The sequence below is a fragment of the Copadichromis virginalis genome, linkage group LG3 (genome assembly GCF_057382275.1).
Source record: "Copadichromis virginalis isolate Kocher_CV1m ecotype Utaka linkage group LG3, C_Virginalis_male_GT1.1, whole genome shotgun sequence".
Taxonomy (NCBI): Eukaryota; Metazoa; Chordata; class Actinopteri; order Cichliformes; family Cichlidae; genus Copadichromis; species Copadichromis virginalis.
The window spans coordinates 10,008,181-10,024,632 of NC_140620.1; the positions used below are offsets into that span (position 1 = coordinate 10,008,181).

At 43.3% G+C, this 16,452-nt stretch overlaps 1 protein-coding gene across 1 annotated transcript in view; it reads left to right on the forward strand.

Annotated features, from left to right (window-relative positions):
- Positions 1 to 8,367, forward strand: part of LOC146712669 (spermatogenesis-associated protein 20-like) — a 94,676-nt gene extending 86,309 nt beyond the window's left edge. Inside the window, exon 16 of the mRNA XM_085452098.1 lies at positions 8,026 to 8,367. Coding sequence (XP_085308224.1) covers positions 8,026 to 8,229 — 204 coding nt within the window. The 3' untranslated portion in view covers positions 8,230 to 8,367. The remainder of the gene's footprint in view (positions 1 to 8,025) is intronic.
- Positions 8,368 to 16,452: the final 8,085 nt, after the last annotated feature.

Genomic DNA, 16,452 nt, shown 5'->3' on the forward strand with positions numbered 1-16,452 from the left:
CTTTGAGAGGATGAGAGTTCATTTTGCTTGTTTCTGTTTTCTCCCATATTAGTTTCTTGTCATTGGCTCCCAGTTAAATCCAGAATTGAATTCAAAATCCTTCTCGTCACATACAACATCTTGAATAATCAGGTCCTGTCATACATGCACATGATCCTAACAGAGCACTCTGGTTCCCAGAGTTTCTAAAAGTAGAGCCTTCAGCTGTCAGCTCCTCTCCCATGGAACCAGCTCCCAGTGTGACACCCTCTCTATTTTCAAGATGAGGTTTTTTTGATAGAGCTTGTAGTTGGGGCTAGATCAGATGTCCCTGAACCATCTTCTAGCTATGCTGCTTCAGGCTCAGAATGCTGAAGGACTTAATAGGATACACTGTGCACTTCTTCTCCGCTCACCTTTTTTACTCTTCACATATTTTTACGCCACTGCAGCATTAATTGTAGTCTCCTCTCTCCCTCACCCTGCTTTGTCCCGTCTCCCTATGTTGTGGTTTCATTTGTCTTCTCTTTTTCGTATCGTTTTCCTCTTACCCCCCCAAATGAATTATTATAAAGGTAAAAGAGTGAAAGTTTGTCATGTCTGCTTTTCCTTCAGTGGACTTGTAGCCTCTCTCATTCACCACCACCCACATTGCTCCACCTCAGTCTGCAGCCCTCCTCGGCTCTGCTCCTCAGGCCTGAAATCAGTTCAGCTGATCTGCTGTGTATTTCACTTTTTTTTGCTCTGATTACTACTTTGGACTCTCTGCTCTGACAGTAGAAATCTGCCCAATTCTCTACACTTCCAGCCCCGGGTCAGCACCGTAGTAACCATTCATCTTTTATCTAACTACAGTGCCCTGTGTATTCATCTATCAATCACATCTAGCTGTTTCTTGCTCATGTGTCAACAATGCAGGTGTGCTGTAAATGTAAAGTGCAGCATTTTTACAGTGATTTCTGTTGGGGGTCAAATTCTCTTGGCGGCTTTAAGTAGAGGTGTTTGTAATAATTTGTCATTTTAGCCAGCACTAAAACACTGGATAAGTAATGAAGTATGAGATGATGAGTTTTATACACAGCTACATAAATGACCCTCTTGGTGGTTCTAATATTAACCAAACTAAAGCTAACCGTTGCCGTTTCAAACGTGTAGCACCAGGATGATTCTCCACCCGTGTTGTGGAGCCGTGCTTAACATTCTTCTTTAAATGTGAAGTAGGACACTTATGCATTTTGTGATGTCTTTGATATAATGTTCCCCGTTACATTAGTAAGGGAGGACCTTTGATTGGGCCTTTCCATACAACCAGATCTGCTCCACTGTTCCTCCAGAAAGATCACCCAATCGCTGAAATGTTACTGGAGTAATGAACGACATTCTTCCAAAAAGGTAAAGGTGATTCCTCAGAACATCTTTGTATGGATTTACAGTCATCCTTCCTTCTAAGGAGACAGACCCCCACCCCAGCATAACAGAGCCAGCAGATCCTCGCCATACAGGGGTCAAGGGTTCAAGTCTTTTTCCTTCATTAGTCACCCGCCTGTATATCTGGGATATTTCAGACTACTGGCCTCGTCCTTGTATCACTCATATGTCAGATTTTATCGCTTTAGCATTTCTAACTTGGCGTGACTTTTACGACATTAAAAAATGAGAATCTTCTTTCATCTTAAACACAACAGAAGCTGATGAAGTGTGCCGTAGGTGTCAGGGCCTGATTGAAGAGAGAGGCTGTTAATTCTGCTCAGATCCCAAGGCATTCTCACATCTTGCTGCAGACACAGTTTGATTTAGTGAAGAGGGTCCTGTAGAGACTGTCAGCAGCTGAAAACTGATGCCCAGCTTGACAAAAGACAGAACACACTGCCAGAACAGGCTCGCCCACTCATTCTAACTCGGGTCAGACGGCAAGTGTGTGTGTGTGTGCGTGTGTGCGTGCGTGTGTGTGTGTGTGTGTGTGTGTGTGTGTGTGCAGGCTTATTTTGTAGTTTTTTTCCTTATGTCTGTATTCGTAGCTCTTGTGTCAAGTAATGTGCATAATTTTGGACATTAGCTTGATTCCACATTTTCGTGTCAGTCTTTTTAATTCTCTGGATTTAAAAAAAACAAACTGGGAGAACATCAATGATATTGTCACATTTCAGTAACCTGCTGTGAAACTCCTGATATTCATGCACATGATAAGCTGATTTACACCCCCACCACTGCCACCTACCTAAACATTTCTGCACATTTAACACACCCTTCCTTTGACAGCAGTGGTCTTTGTGAGCAGGACAGTGGGAACTCCACACTGTAAAAACTGTTAAGCGTTAGCTTGAAGAAGACGAAACACCTCAAATATGAGGCGGTCCAAAATTTTAATCCATAGGAAAGCCTCAGATCCTCGTCAGAGCCCTTGTGTGTCATAACTGTTTTTGGAAGGATAAGGAAAGCTTCCAGATTCTTGCTTTTAATGTGGTGTAGGTGATCATATTTGGAGTCTGAGTTTAAACTGAATATTAAGCCTTGCATTAAAATGTGCACTTAGTTGAAGTGTGTTAACTGTTCTGGATATTATATAGTTAAGTGTAGAAAAAGGCAGATTTTGATCTCTGTGAAGAGTTTTAGCTCAATCCTGCTTAATGCTCCCAAATCAGCCGAATCCGTTCCCGTTTCTCTGACCTTCTCCTTCCTCTCAAATGTCTCCTGTCCAGTTTTCTTTCTGGCACACTCACCTCCTCTCATCCTTCTCTCTTGTTGAAAAGATAAATAAATGAACCCAAGGGTAAAGTTAAAGTCACTGGATGACTGGTGATATGAGCAGCACACTGTCACAGAATGTACGTAAAAGCGTGAATTTGTCTGTTTCTGTCCTGGGGCAGAAGTCCAGATGTCAGGTTGCAGTGATGACTGAGCAGCACACAGTGAGCATGCATGCATGTGTGTGTGTGCGTGTGTGCGTGCAAGTTGGACAAAACAAAAGTGAGAGGGATGGGGGAAGTAATTCTCTTCACGCTTGACTGCGTGTAGAACTGTGATTGCTCTTCCTCAGGTGTGACAGCGGCTCCTGAAAGCACGCATTCGATGCGATCATTGTGTGAGTTTAGCCCCCAAGTTGTGCGGATGCTAAGTATGATAAAATGATTTCCGAAGCTGCGTGTGTGTTTGCGAGTTGCTGTCAGCACAGGTACGGCATGTTCTTTTTAAATGTCTGAGCTCTTCTGCTTTGGCAGAATGAGAGATGTAGAGTGGGAGGGAGCTGTCAGTGTAGGGACATTTAACGGGTGGGAGGTGTGTGTGTGTGTGTGTGTATTTGTTTCAGGGTTGCCCAGTATGAGGGGATTAACCCTGTGGGAGTTTGCACTCTCATGTGTAGCCAACTGTGCTGTCTGCTACAGCTTCACACACACACACACAGACTTTGCGTTCAGTCCGTCACATCCACAAGCCTTCGTGTGTACATTCACACGTAATCTGGATCTGTCTGTCTCTGTTTCTTTGTTTCAGCTTCACACACACACACACACACACACACACACACACACGCACACACGCACAGGTCGTTTCCAGCACCGAGGGGTCTGTGCAGATCGTGTTGTTGTGACACAGACAGACTACTGAGCGACCTTTAAGTTGAGGCCACGTGGCTGGATGTGGTCTGAACCCAGGGAGGGACGGCATGAAGCCAAAAGAAGAATCAAGTCAGGGTGGAAAAGGTTCAGTTTGGCAGGGAAATCCTCCTCTGGTCGCTATGACAACGGTCACACCAATATGAACACACTCCATCATGCTTCTTCCCAGTCTTCCCCTGATTTAATGCCCAAAAATGTTTGTAGACAGCTCTCTCCGGTGCTCGGTGTGATGTTTCCACAGTTTTCTGTTTTTTAGTGCCAAAATTATTTATCATCTGAGCTTCTTCAAACACGTAAGCCTGCATGAATTTTGAGAAGATAAGATGTGGGCAGCATCCTTTCATGCTCCCCTTAAGGAAGAATTTTCTTTACCACACAGCATATTTAGTAATAGACACAGAAGTAGTTCAACACAGCGGCACGGTGGTTAGCACTGTTGCCGCACAGCAAGAAGGTCCTGAGTTCAATTCCAACATCAGGCCGGGGTCTTTCTGTGTGGAGTTTGCATGTTCTCCCCGTGTTTGCGTGGGTTCCCTCCGGGTACTCCGGCTTCCTCCCACCGTCCAAAGACATGCAGCTTGTGGGGCTAGGTTAATTGGATAATCCAAATTGTCACTAGGTGTGAATGTGTGAATGAATGTGAGTGTGAATGGTTGTTTGTCCCTGTGTGTTGGCCCTGCGACAGACTGGCGACCTGTCCAGGCTGTACCCTGCCTCTCGCCCTATGACAGCTGGGATGGGCTCCAGCGCCCCCCGCGACCCTGAAAAGGATAAGCGGAAGCGAATGGATGGATGGATGGATTTGAGCGGCGTAATCTATTGATAGTTTTTTGGCTTTTGAAGTGCAGATGGCTATCGGCACAAATGAGCATCTAAATGGCTGAGTGGAGCACTTGGGGAGCTCTGAGACAGCCAGTGAATGAGAAGGCTCATTGAGACGGGGTGAAGAGGATGCAAACAGTTCCGCATGGTGGCCCGGGTGAGTGCTGGCTGGCACGCTTACAGAAGAGGAGAGTCTCCTCCAGCAGACAATTTTGTCTAATGACTAAAGAACAATTAGCGATGAAAGCAGGATCGGGAGTACCTGTGTGCTCTAGTTTATTACAGCCACCTGTACATGTGGACATGTAACAGGGTGCAGCGTTATTGTACGGAGTGGATCACAGTACACGGATAAGCTCACATTAACATGTCCTACACACCCCCACGTGCACTCGCATACTACAGGTTGAATTAATCGGAATAATAACAATACATTATTGATGACTGTGTCAAAACAGCTGTAGATAGAAGACCAAAAACATACATCTGAAAGGCAAAGAGCAGGATTTCTGTTTATATCTATACTGTATATTGCAGTGCAGTGTCAGTGTGTGTATTAGCATTATTAATCAGTGTTAATAATGTGTGAAGTTGATTAATGTGCTTCACATTGCTGTATGCACTTCAGAGTTACTGCCTATTTCAATTTAAATATGGATGTTTCTAGCCACTGGGTAACCCATAGGAAGATGAAGGACCGTGATATTTTACTGTATCATTATTTATGTTTAATCCATACTTCATACTGATCATTATGTACTCTGTGAAGGGATGACATTTCTAATATTCCCAGATCACAGTTCTGATATATTAATGTTGTTTTATCACTGATACCAAAACAGTGTTTCGATCTTTTTATTAAATGCTTTGCTAGCAGCTCTAAGAGTTAGTACTGCAGCACAGCAGCATTTAAGGAATCACAGGGACAGCTGGGTAATGCTGATGATTAGCAGGTTTGTGTTTAACAGGTTTGCCATTAGAGTTGAGCATGTTAGCAAATTTGGACTAAATGCAAAGTACAGCTGACTTTGATGGGAATGATATTCATTGTCAACCATATAGTTGTGCAAAAGGGAAGTGTCGGAGGGTAACTGGACTCATTAAGATGCATCATCTAGGAATTATACATCTCTGTGAATTGTATCAGTATCTGAAAGTGACGACCTTAACAATTAGGAAAAAATCTATTAAAGACCTGACACAATATCAGAGAGATGCATCAGTTGTTTACTGAGCATTCAGCACAATGGTCTCTGTCAAATGGTGGCTGTCAAGAAGACATTCTGAAGGAAGGGAAACTGGGAGAAAAGGCTGAGGTATCCCACATTACACAAGATCTGGACTAACAGGACTAAACCAATGTCGGCAGGAAGTCAGCAACGATGTACAATAGTGAGTGTCTACAGCCATCTGTAAGACACGGTGGAGGCTCTGTCATGGTTTGGAGCTGTTGTTGGAGAACTTGTCAAAATTGATGCAATTTATCAATCTAGGAAAGTACTTTCAGATTTTGACCCACCATTCAATACCAACTGGGAAGGATGTGAATCGCAATGGCTGCATTTTTCAGCATGACAGTGTAAACACACGGTCAGTGCAGGAACAGCGAATCTGGATAGAAAAGCACACTATCGAACACTGTCAGTCATGGATTGGCCTCCCCGCCTGGACCTCAGCACTATTGAAGCAGTGCGGCATCTCGACAAAGAACACAACGAAAGGCAGTCGACCTCCAAAGAAGAGAAAGGGGACGTCTGGAGAACTATTCCTGAAGACCCATAAGACTACTTTGGGGGATTTCCTTACCTGGATGATTTTGCATACATCAAGATGTTCCTGAAGACTGCCTGAACAAACAACAGGAAAGCTTTCCTAAGATAGTTCAGGCTGTGCTAAAGGATAAGGTGGTCATTTGTCTTACTAGCAAACGTACAATTTATTATTGGAAAAACAAACAAGACCTGATTAAGTTCATCTGCTGTGTGGATAAAACAGTGCAGAGGTTTAACCTACCTGGCTCAAGCTTGTCTTAGATGTTTATATACTGCAGATACTCTGTCGATCATTCAAACCTGTAACCAGTGTTTGTTTCCTATACTGCCTCTGGTTGTCAGCTTATTATACCGACGGTCATGTCAGTCTACTCAAGAAGTTTCACCTCTACCCTCCTGCAGTCGTCCGATCTCGTCTCCTTTCTCCTTCCTTTTCTCATTTTTCCCTCCGCTCCTTGTTTGTATTGTCATTTCTCGCTCCGTTGTGAACCAGAGGTGGTGCAGGGCCAGGAGGAAATGACACGTGTCTGACAGGAAACCGCCCAGGGACCAGACAGGGCAGCTCTCTTTAACTTCGCTCTGCTGCCTGTCCAACACTGCAGTGACACACAGACATGCACAAAGACAGGCAGCCGGTTTTTCTCTCTCTGGTGACCTGAAGCCCAAATTCACATTCTTGTGAATACATACTTAAATTATTTGTTTGGGTTTTTGTCTTTTTTTAAAGCGTCATTGCTGCAGGCAGGACTGGTGAACCACGCATGTATCCCCCACACAGACACACACATAATAATTTCTTGACTTGGTGTGGGCATGACAGCATAGCAGCCACTTATTGAAGGGTTATTTTGGGTGAGTGTATGGGAGTAGTACAGCTGTATTAAAGGAATAAAGAGAGCAATCATGATCAGCACGAGGCCGCGCTGTGTGCCGAGATGATGCGTTGACACAGAAATGGTTTAAAGATGTAATTACACTGAACATCTTTCTCCCGGACAGTAACACTCTTCTTTAGTGACTGGACTGCTGCCACACAGATGGAAGTAACATAAAAATGACAATCCAATTACTCAAACCATTTTCACGCTTGGCCAAATGGCGACAACTGACTTTCTTTTTTTTTTTTTTTTGTATTAAAACAAATGGTTTCTATTTACTGTTCCAGCACTCGTTTGATTTTTCTGCTTCTCAGCTGTAATTCCTGTGTCCCACACACAGAATTCCAGTTTTCCATGATGCTAAAACAAAATGTGTGTATGCATTAGGAATTAGCATACAGGAGGGGCTAGCTTCACTGAAATCACTGCCTTTGAGCAGATGCACAATACTTCAACTCAGTTCACTTTTATTAATTTACAAGCATAACAGCATGTCTTCTGTTTGATGTCAGTGAGAGCAGCATACTAATATGGTCATATCAGGCACATGTCAGCATAGAAGCCACACCCCAGAGTAGAAGCCACACCCACCTGCTGTTCAAACCTTTTGTCTTTGAGGGACAGCCAATCAAAAGAAGCCTGATTTAAAGCGAAGACCATAGGAGTTAAAGTGGCTTGTTTGAGACAGAGGATGGTCTACCAAGTACTAGCTGGAGATGAGATGTTAACTATTTTAACTGGAGCTTGGATTGAGTTTAATTAACCTCTCTTAATCCCGATTTGTTAATTAGAGATTCAGCACGTACGCTTCTATATGCAAACATTATCCTAATCTTGAAGCATAAATGTTATCATAATGGCGAACTGATTTATGGTCAAAGAAATGTTTACTGCACCTTGTTGATCAGTTCTGTCCTTGTAATCTGATGCCACATACTTTTTGCTTGGCTCTTTCAGGTCTTGATGCTCGCTGATGGGGACACGGAGAGTTTCCTGTGCCAGCGCCTGCCCGTCCTCTCCTCCATGTCGCAGCTGCGCGGTGTAGCCACAGCCTACGTCTGTCAGGACTTCACGTGCTCTCTGCCCGTCACCGACCCACAGGAGCTCCGCCGGTTACTCCTGGACGGAACTAGGGCTGAACGATTATGGAAAATAATCTAATTGCGATTTTTTGCCCCAATATTGCGATTGCGATGCGATATGCGATTATTTTTTAAGGTCTTTGTCTTCTGTATTATTAAACAAAGACAAGCAATACATCATATAGTATGGCCAATACTATATTACATTAAGTTTAAACTGTTCTTTCACCGCTGTCTCGGTGGAGTTTAATAAACTCGGCCGTCTGCTTCTTGCTATCTAAAATATAACCAGACACTGGTGTAAATTCTCGACTGTCTCATACTTCTGTTTAATAAGTTTTCTGTTTGACGTTTAGTCAGCTGTGTGAAAACCAAGGAGGAACCCACCCGGGGGATTAATAAAGTTTTATTTTATCTAATCTAATAACTTTAATCTCAGCCAAACCGATTTACTCACGAACAAACAAAACACTGAAAAAAGCCCAACAATAACATTTTTAGGTTGTCTAAGTGACTTATATATTACGTTTAACCCGAGCAGCGAAACTCCGCGGTGATCTGAAAATGATGTGCCGGGAGTTGTGCCGTTCTCGGCCGCATCAGTAACCCTCGAGCTCCCGGCTAGCTGTCGAGCTGGTGGGTAGCAGACGCCTCTGAAAACGTCGAAGCACTTTTGCAAATATGGGATATCTTGATAAACCGAGCAGATATTTGATGTTTACACAACTACTTTCTCGCCTGAAAATATGTTAAAAGTTTATTTTGTTAGAAAGATTAGTATGAGTAATTTTAAAACTTAGTAGCGGCCGCCATTGCTGGAAACTGGAGTTTGGCTGGGCCGCGCTATGAATTCTGGGATATGGTAGTAATTTGGACAGCCTTCGGCGCGTCGCTGTGACGTAATCGGTCTACAAATGCGGCCTCAGGAGGATGCAGCCCATGAATTGTATAATATAATCGCAGTATAATCGCAGCCTTTGCGGTTAGAAAATTGCACTTGATCATGTCGCGATATTATCGCAAATGCGATATATCGTTCAGCCCTAGACGGAACTACAAACACGCAGATAGAATGACAGCTGAATAAACTGACCGAGCATGTTATCCTCAAAAACTGCTCTTCTAAGACCTGCAGCTCAAGCCTAGTTCTTTTTTTGTTGGATGTGGCTAGTGAGTCCGGCTTTGCCATCACTGGATGGCGGTGCTTTAGCAGCTGATGTTGGTAGGGGTAGGGCTAAGGAATCTTGTTAGAGATTTTCTACATTATACATTATAACCAAATCTCTATAATACAATATAATCAAGTGTGCCTTATATTCTAACCAAGTATGCCTTATATTTTCTTGTGTTCATATATTTTCACATAACCAAGCCTATTGTTGAAGAATCACCTAACCAAGTCTATTGTTAAAGGAAAACATGATGCATTCCTTACCTCAGTGTCTGAGATGTTTGACAAGCATGATATACTTCTGTATTCTTATCCCAGTGTGTGAAAGATCAGATAAGCTGATTTAATGTTTAACCTCTTCCCTGACAGTTAAAAGAGGAAGTACTATGTAACCCATTTTTGCCTTATAAATAAAGCAAGCAGCCTGTGCTCGTTGTGTGTGTCTTCTCAGAGAGACATTCACCCGTGCGCACGTTTTCTAATTACACTCTGAGTCGGTCTGCAGTTGTCTCATTTCTCTTACTTGTGTTTGAACAAATGTCTACCCTTGACAAATCTTGAGGGTGTCGTCCTGCTAGCCATTCCACATCTGTTACTCCAGCCTGTTCTTTATCAGCAATACCAGGTATTACCTCAAATATCAGCTCCAGGTTTTAATTCAAATCAATGTGTAGAAATGCTCAGATGAGCTAAGCAACAGTGGCAATCTGAAAAACCTGTAGCAACTTTGCAAAAAGTTGTAGCTTTACCGTTACCCCAGAAGATCCCTAATAGAGGATAAACTGAGAGCCCTTTAAATGAACTGGGCCGATAACATTTTGCAGAGGGACCTCTCCGGCATGCGTTCCAGCTCCTGTGTTCACGACACACGGATTTGACAGAGGAGACCTGCCTGGCGGCGGTTGATTTGTGTGTAACCGTGTACATACATTTTAAAAACCATTGCATATGATGCTTTTATCTGTGAGGAGCGAGTCTACTGAAACTGTTGCACAAAAGATCCGCCTTGTGAATGTTGTCTTTACCTTTAGACATCATAAAAAAACAGAGCATGTATATTCACAACCCCCGAATAATAAATCTATTTCTCCTACAAGCAGTGGGTGTTTGATTTTTGGATTGATGCTTCTGTTTTGTTTGAATGTGCTGCGTTATGTAATGCAGCTATAAAGGTGCCCAGAATAAGTGTCATTTTTGTGGTGTTCGTTTTTGTCTGTGACGTCCAAGATGGGGAAATTCCATGAAGGAGTGAGTGAGTCTGTCCCAGCAGCGTTTTTCTTCTCTGTACTATAAATACTCGTACAGAGAGAAGCCGTCAGTTGTGTATTCTCTTGCTGTCTGTTTCCCGCTGTAGGCTGGGCCAATGTAATGTAAACATTGTGTGAAACACTTGGGAGTGTGTGTATTACTGCGTGTGTTTTAGGGAGACACAGATGGACCGCCGATGTCGAGGCAGGCAAGTCTCTGAGGGTCGTCCTCTGGGCTGCGGAAGCAAAGCGAGAAGAAAAAGACGAGAGGAGAAATGCAAAGTTTCCGCAATGGTGGCGGCAGATTCGTGTCCTTCACCTCGCATCCACCGCTGTCCTTTAACAACACGCAGACCATCTGCACTTGTTTACTTTTGTCTCTGTACTTTTGTCAGCCAAGTCTCCGCCCTCCCCTCCTTTTTTTCGTGTCACCTTAAGATTGAGGAGGGATCATATTGGCAGACGGCTGCTTCTGTGGAAGAAGAAGTAGCCAAGAGGAAAACAAGGCTGTGGGGAGGAAGAACATGAGGCAGAGGGAGAGAGATTTGAATGAAATGTCCCAGCATCACTTTTCTTAACTTATCAGATTGTGAGCGGTTGTTCTTTCTGTCTGTTGAAACATTTGGATGCTCCTTTTCTTGTATTTCCACACCGCTCTCTCTCGCTTGCTTCCTTCTCCTCCCTTTCCTCTCATCTTCTCCCAGGATTGGACCCCTCTGTCTTGGTGGCATATACACACTGGCCATTCCACTGCTGTGCCATTGGCATTGAAAGCATGTTGGAGCCTCTGTCTCATTTATTGAATCCTAGTCTACAAGCACACACAGTCCCCCTCCTTCCATCACTCCTCTCATTATTGTTCTCCACTAATTGTTTTGATGAGCTGCACAAGCTAAATTTTAATTAGCACTGAGATTAGTGTTTGACCCCAGCTAACCTGACGGCCCGCTAATTATGAAGTTCAAAATTCAAATTCAAATTCAAATTTTTTATTTGTCACGTACACAGTCATACACAGTACGATATGCAGTGAAATGCTTGGACAACTGCTCGTGACCTAAAGAAAACAAAAAAGGAAAGGCTATGAATAAGATAGGAAATAAATATGAAAAATTAAAAAAGGGTAAATTTAACTAGGAAGGAATAAAATATAAATTAAGGTTAAAAATGAAATAACTGTACAACACAAATTAGAATGAAGGGTAAATTTAACTGGGAAGAATAAGATAAAATATATAAATTCAAGTTGAAAATAAAATAACTGTACAACAAAATACACAATATAGAACTATATAAGAATGTATGAAGAAATCTAAATATAAATAAATATATACACAATAACAGCAGCTGTACAAGTATTAACCGGAAATGAAGAATATAGTGACCAGTGTTGTGCAAAACCAAAGTCCAGAAAGTCCAGTGTGTGTGTAAGAACCATATGTGTGGGTCAGTACTGTGTGGTGGTGTGATTGAGAGACCGTATCGCCTGCGGGAAGAAGCTCCTCCTCAGTCTCTCTGTGTTGGTCTTCAGGGAGCGGAATCGCTTTCCTGACCTCAGCAGAGAGAACAGTCTGTTGTTGGGATGGCTGAGGTCCTTCACCATCTTCCTGGCCTTGGTCCAGCACCGCCTGCTGTAGATTGAGTGCAGGTCAGGGAGCTCGGAGCGGATGGTGCGCTCAGCTGACCGCACAACCCTCTGTAGAGCTCGTCTGTCCTGCATGGTGCTGTTCCCGAACCAGGTTAAGATGTTTCCCGCCAGGATGCTCTCTATGGTGCAGGAGTAAAAGTTCCTGAGCACCTTGGAGGGCAGTTGGAAGTCTCTCAAGCGTCTGAGGTGGTAGAGACGCTGTCGGGCCTTTTTCACCACGGTGCTGATGTGACAGGACCATGACAGGTCCTGCGTGATGTGAACTCCGAGGTATTTGAAGCTGTCCACTCTCTCCACTGGGCACTCGTTGATGACGGGGGTCTGGTAGTTCCTCTCCTGCTTAGTGCTGAAGTCCACTATCAGCTCCTTTGTCTTACTGACGTTTAGAAGGAGGTTGTTCCTCTGGCACCAGTTCTCCAGATTCCTAATCTCCTTCAGGTAGGCCGTCTCGTTGTTATCAGAGATCAGGCCCACCACGACGGTGTCGTCAGCAAACTTGATGATGGTGGTGGAGCTGGTAGTGGCCACACAGTCATATGTGTACAAAGAGTACAGCAGGGGGCTCAGAACACACCCCTGGGGGGCTCCAGTGCTGAGAGTGGTGGAGGCTGAGACATGTCCGCCCATCCTTACTGCCTGTGGTCTGCCAGTTAGGAAGTTGGAGATCCACTGACACATAGATGAGCTGAGTCCCAGATGCTCCAGCTTGGTGGTGAGTGTGGAGGGAATTATGGTGTTAAATGCAGAGCTGTAGTCTATGAAGAGCATTTTAACATAATTCCCCCTTCTAGTGTCCAAGTGAGTGAGTGATGTGTGGAGGAGATGAGAGATGGCATCGTCTGTGGAACGATTTGGACGGTAAGCGAACTGTAGTGGGTCCAGTGTGTCTGGTAGTGAAGAAATGATGAAGTCTCTGACCAGGCGTTCAAAGCACTTCATCACTACTGAGGTGAGGGCTACAGGGCGATAGTCATTGAGAGAAGCAGGGTGGGGTTTCTTCGGGACAGGAACAATGATGGACTCTTTGAAGCATGTGGGGATCACCGACTGAGATAAAGAGATGTTGAATATCTCAGTGAACACAGGAGCTAGCTGGTATGCGCAGTCTCTTAGGATACGACCTGGGATGCCGTCTGGTCCTGCTGCTTTCCTGGTGTTCACTCTCTTGAAGGCTCTCCTTACTTCATGCTCGGAGATGACGAGCACGTTTCCGGTGCTGGCAGTATCTTCCTGTCTGCAGCCGTTAGCGCCGCTAACACTAGCATTGTTGGAGACCTTAGCTGCAGCCTCGAAGCGAGCATAGAAAGTGTTCAGCTCGTCTGCCAGAGTCACGGCCGCGTTCGTCATACCGGTTGTTGGTGCTTTATAGTCCGTTATTGTCCTTAGTCCCCGCCACAGGCTCCTAGAGTCACTCTGTTGGAGTTGTGACTCTAGTTTCCTCCCGTAGCGCTGCTTCGCCTCTTTCACCACCCTCCGCACGTTATATGACGCGGCTTTGTACAGGTCCATGTCCCCCGTCATGAGTCCCGTGTTGTAGGCAGCGGTGCGGGATCTCAGAGCGTCGCGGATGGTTTTATCCACCCACGGCTTCTGGTTGGGAAACGTTGTGATAGTCTTTGTCTCCACGGTATCATCCGCTAGTTTCCCGATGAATCCCACAACCGCTTCCGTAAACACGTTGACGTCATCGTCGGAGCTGTTTCTGAACATGCCCCAGTCTGCGTCATCGAGTGCGTCCTGTAACGCGGCCACCGATTGATCCGTCCAGCGCGCGACCTTCCTCTGAACCGGAACTTCCTGTTTCAGCCTTTGTTGTAATCTGCATGCCTCAGATCTTAGTCATGATATGAATGATAAACTTGTACATTTTGAGCAGCACCTTTGTAGAAAGAGGCTAAATGGAGTGCATACGCAAAAGGCATGACACAGTAATACAGCTGTGCACATAAAGGAAGAGATGTTTTAATAAGGTTTTTGTTAATCGTTTTTTTGAAAGATATTTTACTCATTTTTAAATAAAAATACTTAATCTGCACTTTTTAATTAAATTTTAATTTAATTTCTATAATATATCACAATTTATGAGATTTAGTTTCAAATCCACAAAAAAAGAAGACTGGTTTCTAAGTCTGCACATACAGAGGGAGGAAACAATTATGTGATCACCTGCTGAATTTGTTAACTTGCTCAGTCACAAAGAAATGAACAGTCTCTAATTTTTATGACAGTTTCATTTTAATAGAGAGAAAGAGAAAGAATATTGACCAAAAATCCAGAAGGAAAAACACATTACATAAAGGTTATGACACAAAGAGCTCCATTCCCACAGTCAAGCACGGAGCTGGAATAACATCTAAAGTCGGGGCTGTTTTTCCACCAAGGGTACGACAACTTCACCGCATTAAGGGGCCAATGGACCAGCATGTGGCGTAAAATCTAAAGATGGGTCTTCTAACATGACTAAAGAAGAAGCCCATTAAAGTTATAGAGTAGGCTAGCCAGTGTCCACACCTCAATCCTATAGAAAATCTTTGGAGGGAGCTTCAAGTTGCTAAGTGATAGCCATGAAAGGATTTAAAGTTTCTGTAAAGAGGAGTTAGCCAAAATCTCACCTGAAATGAATGCACACCTGGTGGTCAACCTCAAGAAATGTCTTCCTGCTCTGCATGCCAACAATGGTTTTTCCAACAAAAATGTTCACGCGATGTCATGCACATTGCTCAAAAGTTGCATGCTGTTTTGGCCATGATACAGCCACCAGTTGCTAGCTTAAAATGCATATTCCTCGACTGTTTGGCAGTGGTTCTTGTAGGCTTCCTAGAGTCTCTCACTGCAGCAAAAACCTCCTAGTCCTTATCTAGTCAAGTCATCTTTATTTATATAGCACATTTAAAAGACATCAAGTGTCGGCCAAAGTGCTGAACAGAGGGATAATATAATTAAAAAGAGTTAAAATAGATAAGATGAAAACATTATAAGACATCCATGTATGTTTGTAAAAAATATGTGTACATGCAAATATGCACATACATGTACAAAAATGTACACATTCACACATAAGCACACATACGTGAACATAAAATACATGTATACGTATATACACATTTCCACAGTTGCCTGTAGATGTTCATGTTTATCTGTAAATAATTGCTAACAACTAGCCTAGCAACAGTAAAAATCTGAGCTAGCAAAGGGCTACAAAAAGGTTTGTAGGACTGGGGCTCACATTGTTGCCATGATTGTCGCACATCCAAAATGACAGATAAGTTAACGTCATGTGGTTAGCGGTTGCATGTCTGCAACCACTTAATAAAAGGGTCGAGCTGCATTGTGGAACAATTTAAAATTGAGTGTTTTATTGGTATGTTTTTTAACCAAATGCTATATAAAGAGAGTTGTAATAATCAAGAGGGAAAGCAGTGAACCTGTAAATATTTTTAACCAGTCTAGCCTCCTAAAAGGTTTATTAGAGCAGGTGACATGCCTCTCCACTGATAAAAGCTGATAAAAGTTTGGATATGAACATGAAGATGGTAAGACCAAGCAGAGCTGAAACCATCTCAAAGATCCTGTTGGAAAATATGATGATGTACATTGCTGCCATAGTTGCGTTTCCTGTTTTGAATGCGATTTGCATTTTCCAAATGTTTAGAGAGAATTGATGTATATCCTACATTTTGTGTGGGTTGGATGTAAACAATGAAGTGAAGCTAAAATTATAGAGCTGTATTTGTCTTGTTATATAATTCCTTATTATTTAGCGTGCATGTGTTTCGTGACTCCGTTCTGGTTTTTGAACGGACATTAAGTGTGTGGAACGATCTGTGTTTTAGATGAAAGCAAGTGTCTGTAAAACAAGGCTCTCTAAGGTTATGTGTGTCTGTGTGTGTGTGCGTGTGCTGTTGTCCTTGCTATCAGACATGGCTGCTGTGTTTCAGTCTGTGTTATAATGAGGCCACAGGGGGCCGGGAACAGCAACACACCAACTTGGAGGAAAGGAGGAACATTCAGCAGAGGGGGAGGTGTTGCGTACTTTCTGTCACCCAGCTCACGAGTCTTAAGGTTTTCTCTCCACTCCTGATGTGTTCTTACAGGACATTTCATTTCTCAAACTGTTTAAGATGCTTTGTTTAAAAGGAAAAGAAAAATCTTTGAGAAAAAACTTTCTTTTTAATAAAAATAAAAATGTTGTTGTCACTTGTAAATAATTAGATACGTGCATTGTGTGTTTATGTG